This window comes from Crotalus tigris, unplaced genomic scaffold (assembly GCF_016545835.1).
Source record: "Crotalus tigris isolate CLP2741 ecotype Arizona unplaced genomic scaffold, ASM1654583v1 scf7180000024167.7108832, whole genome shotgun sequence".
Lineage (NCBI taxonomy): Eukaryota > Metazoa > Chordata > Lepidosauria > Squamata > Viperidae > Crotalus > Crotalus tigris.
In genome coordinates this window covers 3,160,248-3,170,521 of record NW_024100417.1, presented here as the reverse complement: position 1 = coordinate 3,170,521, position 10,274 = coordinate 3,160,248, and the positions used below count along the sequence as shown (strand labels likewise).

The 10,274-nt window shown below is 37.2% G+C and overlaps 1 protein-coding gene across 2 annotated transcripts in view; it reads right to left on the bottom strand.

Annotated features, from left to right (window-relative positions):
- Positions 1-295: 295 nt before the first annotated feature.
- Positions 296-10,274, bottom strand: part of KCNC4 (potassium voltage-gated channel subfamily C member 4) — a 30,066-nt gene continuing 20,087 nt past the window's right edge. For both annotated transcript variants that reach the window (XR_005554269.1, XM_039323112.1), the window contains one exon: positions 296-992. Coding sequence is in view for 1 of the 2 variants with exons in the window: in XM_039323112.1 (XP_039179046.1) it covers positions 973-992 (20 nt within the window). In the remaining variant the exon portion in view is untranslated. The remainder of the gene's footprint in view (positions 993-10,274) is intronic.

Sequence of the window (10,274 nt, the reverse complement as noted above, 5' to 3'; positions counted from 1 at the left end):
GTTGGCAAAAAGAGCTAACATATAGTGGTTTACAAACACTTTCAATTAATGGGGCTATCGAGCAGTTATTGAGAAGATCAGTGTCCTGTTTATGCATCAAAAGGTTTCTGAGACTTGATTCCTCAGGCACTGTGCTGGAGAGTGTGAAAGGCTAAACATGAATGCAAGGGTCTTGTATAGATAATCAAGATTCATATCACTGTCATGACAATCCAATGAAACCTTATACTAGTTGTGGTGGTTCATCAAACAAGTTATTTTTAAAAAGGCAAGAGCAAAATACCCAAAGTTGTAATTCAGTTCCCAGGTCTTTTTATTAAGACTTTTGTTATAGTTTGACAAGAAGAGCCATGTGTACAACACAGAAGATAATAGTACTAAATACTGTCTGGGATGCAGTAACAGCACTAACAGCACTACAGTCTAATGGTTCTTCTTTTTCATTAAATACATCCACAAGCTAAATTCACCCTGCAACATCTTGCGGCTTCAAATTCCCAATAGTTCCATGAATATCATATATAGAAAGGGAATTTCCTACTGAAGAAGCCAGGAATACACACAGTAGAATCTAAAACAAAATACTATCTGCAGACAATGCTAGGTTGGCACTTACATGTTGAAGCATCTGCAGGAGCCTGCCAGAAGGTATCTAAGATTAGCAATGTCCATCTGTAATAAAGTCCAGGAACCATTCAAATTTCTACAGTGAAATAGCAGCAATGTTGGCCAACAAGTTGATCCACACAGTAAAAGGCTGATCATGAAACAGTTCAAATGCTTGTACTGGTTGTCAGCCCATCTTGACATTGATAGCATGGAGTAACCCTGGATGTCTCAGATACATTTTTATATATTGAATACACAGCAAGCAGGATTACAGCAAATAGATGGGTCCTTCCAGCTTACATTCTCCTTGTATACACTTTTACCAGGAAAATTGCTTGAGCCAATCCCAGCTTCTAGTGAAATTCATTGAGGGTTCAACAGTCCTGAAAAAACAAGGATTTTCAGATTCTTTCACAGTAAAAGATTACAAACAGGCAATAAAATAAAATCCAACCAATCCCCCTTTTGTCTCTGTCTCATGGCCAAAGTTAGGGTTAGTTCTTCCAGTTCTTTAGATTAAATAGATCTGGTTCTGGTGACACTATTAAATACTTTTTGCTTCCCATTGACTACTGGGACTTGAATGGATTTAAAATAAACTTATTTATAGCTACTTGAAATGAGAAAAATGGGAGTTTTCTTCTAGAAGTTCCAAAGCTGCTTCAAAGGGAAGAGCAGTGATGATTCATTCGGCTTTCTAAAGGCTTCAGAAAAACCCAGATGTGGCTTGGCTGACCCAGAAGGAGAAGACTGAGAGTATCATATCTGACCAACTACACACAGAGTATTTTTGTTATTAGCTCTAGGTACCTAATATCTAGAAACTTCTATCATACCACATTTCCATCTCCCACCAGTAGAAGGATCATCAGATCATTACAAGGTAGCATTGGCTCACAAAAAGAAAGGTGACCCCCCCCCCCGAAACACACACATTTTTGACTGTACGAATATTGTTCTGGAATATGGCACCTAATGTTTATAGAAATACCAAATACACAAACCTGCATCTGGAATGGTACATCTTCAGCTGTAATCTTTTATTTATTTTTATTTTATTTATATCCCTGCCTTTATTATTTTTACAAAATATCTCAAAGCAGCAAACATATCTAATACTGCTTCCTCCTCCTCTTCCTTTCTATAATCCCCACAAAAACAACCCTGTGAGGTGAGTTGGGCTGAAACAGAGTGAGTGGCCCAGCTGGCTTTCATGACTAAGGCAGCATTCGAACTCATATTCTTTCAATTTCTTGCCTGGTGCCTTAACCACTAGACCAAATTGGGTTGCATGGGCATCTCCAGGAAAAGGTAATTTCTAAATGGAATGCCATGAAAAGTGAAGAAATGTCACCATACTGCCACTGAAGACAGACGAAATTTCCCCTCCCTTATTGCTCCTCCTCATTACCCCGTGGAAAGAGCATTGCTTTCATAAAGGATTCAGAATTCTATTCTACTACAATTTCCTTTGGAAACACAACTTGACAACTGTGTGTAAGATAACCTTGAATAACCTGACTCCTTCCTGATATTCATATTTAGACAGAACAGTTAAATGGTCATGCTGATCACAGGTTATGAGAACTCCATGCAGACTAAATCATTTAGGAAACCCCAAGTGCAAAAAGATTGCTCACAGGCAATTTCTCATGTGGAACAGCAATAGCACTTAGACTTATATACTGCTTCATAATGCTTTATAACCCTCCCTAAGCGGTTTATAGAGTCAGCATATTGCCCCCCCCCCAACAATATGGCTCCTCATTTTACCGACCTCAGAAGGATGGAAGGCTGAGTCAACCTTGAACCGGTCAGGATCAAACTGCTGGCAGTGGGCAGAGTTAGCCTGCAGTACTGCATTCTAACCACTGCGCCACCACGGCTAAACAGAATTAGTCCCTGAAGATATCCTTTCCCTTTGGAGAAACTGTAACCCAAGCTACTCATGTATTTCTCAACTTATGATCACAATTGGGGCAAGAATTTCCATTACTAACCGAGGTCATTAAGTCAGTCACACCTGATTTTATGACCTTTTTTGCCATGGTTGTTAAGCAAATCACTGCACTTCTTAAGTGAATCATGCAGTTATTAAGCGTGTCTGGATTTCACCATTGATTTTACTTGTGAGAAGCTGTCTGAAAAGCTTGCAAATGATGTACCACCATGGGATACTACAACTGCAATAAATACATGCCAATTGTTAACTGCCTGAATTCTGAACAAGAGACCTATGAGGATGTGCGATTGTCTTAAGTGAGAAGACTTGTCATAAGTCATATTTTTCAGTGCTGTTGTAACTTCAATGAATCGTGGTTGTAATATGAGGACTACCTGTATAGGATATAGATTCATATTCAGTTTGGACAAGGAGAATTTATTATGCAGATTATTCTCATATTACCAGCTTAAAAAAATGGGTGTAGATAGATGGAGTAGTATGCCTAAGTTTGAGAACATCCAGCTGATAATTAAATGAGTGGATTTTTAATTCATAGCTTTAATTGGCAGGCCAGCCTTTTCTTTGAAGTTAAAAGGAACCCATTAACTGATAACTTGGTTCTCCCTTCCACTGCTGATCTTATAGCATTATCTTTTATGAGAAGGTAATGCTCTGAACATAAGTTTTTCCTGATGGAACAATATGCCTCAAGGGGCTGAACAAATCCTGTTCTCTCCAGAACTGGAGTTCCTTGCTGAGGAAAAGTTTATTGGTTAAATTTCATCCTGTTAAACAGCTGCTATTAGACTCGAAAAAAATAGCAAAGAAGGGGGACTAAACCTTCCAGAGTTTCATATTATTGGCACAATATCCTCTGTAGTTTTTATTATAGCCAAGTTATGATCAGAAATCGTTCCAGCTGATTCACATATGCATGTCAACATTGCATCACTCAACGATTAATCACTCTGGCTTGCAGCTGGCATTATGAAGTGCCTCAGTTAAAAAGCACATTAGTTCTAATGACAAGTGTTTAATCTCTAATAGTTGTTTCACTTATACAAGGCACAAGCTAAGTAGTCCGACAGCTGTATTGAGTTTGCTATAAGCAGACTGGAACATCTCCATGAAAGAAGAAATCTATGCAAATCTAATATTGCTTCTAAAATCTCACATAGCTAATAAAGGACAAATCTTAGAGGGGGGGAGGGGGGGAGATTAGGGAGGAAACAGGTATATCAGTTCCTTTCCCAGGAGTCTGAATTTGCAATTCTTGGCAATCAAAGGACTTACTTAGCATCTGTGATCTTAAAACGCCAAGTTAGTAGAGCAGCTTGTAATAGATAGATTGGAAGGGAGGGGGCGAGAGTACAAACCAAGAATAGTCAACCAGTTCAAAATACATAGAAGACCCTATCTTGCATAAAAATAATATAAATGTTATTTAGCCATAGCAGTACAGTGTATTTTTTATACACAACAGAGTACACAAATGCGTCATACATAACTACACACAGACAGACAAAGCAAGTGCTATAAAAGTGAACCAACCCTCAGTTCCTTTCATCATGCCCGTTTTACTGAAAGGAAACATCTAGGAACAATTAAATTCAAGTAATCTACAATGAGAATAAGAACCAAATGTAATTTTAATTACATTTGTCTTGATTTTAAAGTTTCACATAGAATTGCTGGAGGGTGAGCTTTGCAAAACTCCGGTGGCTGATAAATGGGGGTCACTGCACTCAGTAAACTGTTTCTATATTGAGTCAGATATTGGTCTACATTCGTTCATTATCTGTACAGACCATCAGCAGCAGTCTAGAATGCCAGGCTGGAGTTCTTTCCAATCTTAGCTGAGTCTGTTGGGATTTTTGATACATGTCAACCAGGTGCCTCTCTCTAAGCTATTGCTTTATTAGAGGGGCAGAAGAGGGAGTGAAGATTGCATGAATAAAGAATTTGCAACCTGAAGTTCTATATGTTCCCTCAAAAATATGTTCTGCAAGATATTCCCTAATAAACATACAGAAAATTATATTTTCAAATCCTACTCCCCAAACTGAACTGATTTCTATTTTAGTTCTGAACCTTTTTTCTACAGTACCTAATAACTCTTTATACAAAATTAATACATTTCAATCAAACCAAGACATTTGCACACATGATTGTGATCTTTTTTGCTGAAAGGGGTAAAACTGGATGAGCATTTGACAGACAACTCAGATTGACAGTTCTGTTTCCATAAATGCTGCAGGAATTAAAGGCTTGCTTTTTCTGCTAAGACTGTACTTGATCCAAATATCTATTTATTACAATAAGCAAACACTAACTAATGTCCTTTTTTAAACAGTAAGCACAAAAGGAATCTTACTGGCAAAGCAGAAAAAACACTAGTACAGATGATTTCTGGGCAGCTCAATTACTGCTATGACATTTAAGCCTACTGGCTAGCTAACACTCTCATATTTCCATTTTCTCCACTCTCCTTGTACTCCTCTAAGAAAACAAAGATATTTAAGAATTGAATATTCATATGCAAACTATTTCATATGTCCATTGTGCCTTTGGACAAAGTAACTTGACACAATAGTGTATATAATGGCTGCATTCTGTGTTTTAAAAGGATCAGGCTAATTTTCCAGGAGTCAGTCTCTGTCAACGTCACTCATGTCAAAGGCTGCTCCTTGATTAGAATCAATGCATTTCTGATTGATAGGTATGATGAAGACACAGAAGTCTAGTTATTTTAGCATGCCCAGTTGATATGTTTGTTGTAATATATATTATAGTTGAACAATTTGCTGGAAACATAATATTGCCCAGTATTAGAAATGCAAAAATATTGTCTATCAACATTCCCTCTGTGCACCCACCAAGAATGAGTAAGGCTGAAAATGTTGCATCTTTTTTGTATATTATAAAGTCATGGAGGGTTAAGGAACACTCACTTCTGAAGCAATAGCCTTCAACATGCCAGGCAAAGCATGCTGGGGCCTCAAATCAACAGATGTTCTGCACCTCTTACTAGATCAGCATGTCAATTCATATCTTCCTTGTATTCCTACTAGAGATCTACATAAAACAGTGTATGTATATGGGTACAGTTGATTTACACAGTGTCTTTGCACCATTCCAAAAATCAATTCTGTGCTTGTACAATCCCACACAGTCATCTGTGTCGCTGGCTCAGCTACAGCTAAAATTTCCATTTGTAATTGTTTTAATTCTATAGGTAGCCTATTTTTCTGTTGCTGGGAAGCCTTGCCTCACCTCATCTCAAAGCAGCCATTATTCCAATGCTCCTCCCTTGTGCAGCTTCTATATTCTGTTCCTGGTACTTCTCTGTAAGCATCCCAAACTATTACTCCCCCCCAACCCCACTCAAGTTACCCTAGTAAACTTGCAAGAATGCTTAGAAATAATGGAGAAAGCCCTGGTTGCAGGAGACTTTTCAGTGCAACCAAGGAAAGGCATCTTTGCAGCTAAGAATTTTTCCTTAAGGTCAAACCATTCAGCATTTATTAGTAAACAATTAAATGTACAGAACACCGACTGAAAATAACAGCTGGATATAGACACCATCAACATAACTCATTTCTCTTTTGTATGGACTAGAGATGGAAACATGTTTGTTGGTCCAGGACTGGTGATAGCTCAGGGAATGGGACACTGTTCATATTTTTGTACCGTCCTTTTGATTTCCTAGAGATGAACTCTGACTGACTCAAGGTGTTCTTTGCTTTCAGAATTTGAAGACAGCAGAAATTAAGATGATCACAAGTTGTCTTTGAATTGTTTTTGGAAAACTGAAGAACAAAAACAGTGGTAGTGTGGAAATATTTATTCATATATTTTTGTTCTCTTTCCTATTTAAGAATACCAGAATGAACAGAGATCTGAGTTCAAGAGTTTTAGGATTCAACAAGCATTAGCTTTTCAACAGTTCTTTTCTTATAACGATTCAAAGAACACTTCTGACAATTAGCAGAATCCATTTGATTAATACCTAACAGACCTTTCTTCACTTATCAGGGCTGGTCTTACCACTATTGAAAAGTTTCTGCTAAGCTTTCTGGTGCCTTACTCCCCAACTCTAGTTTTTGTTCTCAAAGCAGCAGGGATATTAGTCATGCTTTGTACACTAAGTTGCATAATGCCAAGTCTAAAAATTGCATAGTGGGGCTACATGTCACTTCTAATAAACACTGGCTCAAACAATATTATCCTTGCTGATTAAAAATACTTGGTGCACTAAAGATTCTTAATGTCAAAAGGGTAAAGGCTCATCCTTGCTTTAAGCAGAGATCAGATTCACACTCAACTTCTGTCTGGTGCCAGATTCCAAGCAAGTAACAACCTCTGTCTGCCTATGTGGAGCCTAATTATGTCCTCACCTGCTATCATGCGCCCCTCTTCAACCCACAATCCAAGTTGCTTTTTAAAAGATTGGCAAATCATTTAGCACAACAAAATCATTCCTGTTTGTTTTTACTTGCTTCCTTACAAGCTTCCTGCATTAGTATGAGGAAATTGTCAGTAAAACATATACATGGAATGGTGAAATCTCACTGAGGTAATTTGATTAAACTTCCTGTCTTACAAAAGGCCACAGCTGTCTAATCAGGAATGAGTTAGTCTGTGGCTGAATTCAATCCAGGTCTGTGCATACCTTTTATTTTACTGTTGACTGCTATAGAAATAAGTAATTGCTACTTGTCTATTGGAAGATAAGAAACTTGCTTTCAAATATTACAAGAAACAATTTTGTACAAAACACTGGACACCAACCAAGGAATAGCAAAAGCCCAAATCTATACAACTGCTGGCCATTAAACTATCACTACTCAGGTATACTAGCCCTCCAATAATTCATAAATCTCTCTTTCCTCACATCCCACCTATCTGCCTACCTGAACCTGCAAAAGCAAAGCTTCCAATGGAACAGAATATCTGTAGCCCAGAGTTGAACAATGGAGTCTTTGGAGTTTTCTAAGCTTTATTGTTGTTTACAGATGTTTCATTATCCAACTAGGTAACCTCAGTGCTAGCATCTGTGAGTTTTCATCCTGTTTATATGCAGCAGTCCTGCCAGAATTGGTGGGGGGTGTGGTTTTCTCCTTTATAGTTTCTGATAAAAATTGCCAAGGAAAAAAACTATACCTGGCAAGTCAAACTATTGTATATAAAAAGGGAGAAAACCTCACGCTCACTAGGAGTGATGATGAAATGTCTACAAGCAAACAACCACACTGGGAGACCACCAAAGACTCCAAAGCAAAAATCAGCGGAGCATTTAATGCACTATGACTCAAGACCAAAGGTCAGTGTCTAACATAGAAGAGGGAGGTATTCTGTAAAACAATCACCTTGTAGGAGAGATGGGCAGCATAAAAATTTAATCAACTGATCAATCAATCATAGGATTGCTTTAAAGTAAAGGCAGTTGACAACTGTTTTTACTGTTTTCTCTAACAGCTGAAATTTAAAATGCAGATTCCTGAAAGAACATGTTATGTATCAATAGGATGTAAAGATGTATAAAATAATATATAAGAAATCTACAGTACCCCAGGCTAAAATGTCATAAAACTAAAAACAGCAAATTTTCAAATCAGAATGCAACTTTAAGCTTGTACAAAACTGTTTTTTCAAAGCGCAGGAAAGTCAAAAATGTATCTTTGCATACGAATGAGAAAGATAGAAAGTCTTGCTCCCGCCTCCCTCAACTGCTCTCTGATATCCTGCAAAGTCAAAACATCCCAATTTGCAGGCACAAAAATATATTATCAGATATTATACAAGTCAGCTACTTGATCTCTAAATGGCACCTACTGTATTTTCTCTCTTCCATAGAATCCTGTTATCCTGGTCAGACATAAAGGTCTAAAGGGCACCGCTGGTTTGGATATTATTTCAGTGAAGCTGCACAAAGGAAAAGTGTGAACAAACAGGGTTCCTAAAATAACATTTCCTCAATCAGAAATAGCAGGAATTCCAGTAATGGTCCCATACATTATCAACAAAGAAACAATACAAGCAATCACTCTGATCACATGCACTGTACATAGATAGCCCTCAACTTACAACCATTTGTTTAGTGACTGTTCAAAGTTACAACAGCACTGAAAAAAGGGACCTTTTGTAGGTTTGTAGGTTTTTCACACCTACAACCATTGCAGTATCCCTGTGGTTACATGATCAAAATGTGTTTATGACGATTGCAGTGTCCCAGGGTCATGTGATCACCTTGTAAAATAAATCTTATGGCAAGCAAAATCAATGGGAAAGCCAGATTCACTTAACAACTGTGTTACCAACATAACAACTGCAATGATTTACTGCACAACTGTAGCAACAAAGGTTTCAAAATGGGGCAAAATTCACTTAGCAAATATCCCGCTTAGCAATGGAAATTTTGGGCTCAATTGTGGTCAAAAGTTGAGGACTACCTGTATCAAAAATTAGGCAAAGTAGAATGATCTCTTTTAGATTAGTGGGTGATCTTTACTTTACTTTACTTTTACATCAACAGTTTTTAAGGTTTCTGAGGTAAAGAAGTGCATGGCAGATATCAGAATTTATTTTAAAAAATCACTAGAAATTTAAAAATTTATTTTCAAAAGACAATTGTTATAAATTAAACAATTGTTTAATTTTATTTAAATATAATTGGGTGAAAAAGAATGCTGAGCACTCAAACCCTTCTAAAACTAAATTAAGGATGTTATGTCATCTCAAACCATTTTGCACCGTCATGCACAAGTGGACACTCTATTTAATAAATGGAATTTCAAGAAACATACTTTGATTTGAAGAGCCAAGAATAATTGTAGGTAAGGTACTGAAAAATCCTGTTCTCTTTTGTAGTCAGTCATTATTAGCATATTCTAGCTGCAGCCCCCTAATACTTTCATTAACATTTATTTTCCTTTTGAGTACTGTAGACATGAACGAGTAATCCTCATGAATTCTTTGGTTTTAGTCCTTTTGGCAGAATCACATTTGCAAAGAGGCTTGGAAGGAAACAGTAGACTTTGGCTGGAAAACTGATAGTGGAATGCTGAATTATAATTTTGAGAATTATAATCTTCATTCTTTGGATAAGATATATTAAATACATGACTGAATTATAAATAAAAGGGGAATTAGATTTTGTATTCCAGTTTTTGCTTTTATTTGCACTGACATTGCAAAGATGATTTCAGGAGGTAAAATTCTACCTTGGTGGTTAACGGTATTATCCTCTTGTTTTGAACAGAGTTCCCTGCACCTTGAATAACCAGACCGTTTGGGCTGGCTGAATCTAAAGCTAAAAGAAAGAATTCACTGCCTTTTTCAGATAAAGGAGAACCCTGAATCTACCCTTTGTGTTAAATTGGGCCACCTGTGTGTTTAACCTTGTATCTGCAGAAATGTTTATACATTGTGGTTCTACCAAAGGAAATGTTTTCAATCTACAGTGATGCTATTTTCAATCCTATTCAGTTTCATAAAGCTTGCACAGAAGGAACTTGCACATGCACACAAAACTGATGAAGCAATGAAATGCTGGCTATGTGGCTTTCAGATTGCAAAACAGTATCCCACACTGAGTCTGGTCCATAGTTGGGCCCATTACAAATAATGATATTTTCTTCTCAGATACCCCAATGAAAATAGGAGCCACGTACAGTATATCAGTGCCTTATCACTACACCGATTATCTGAAACTGTATTA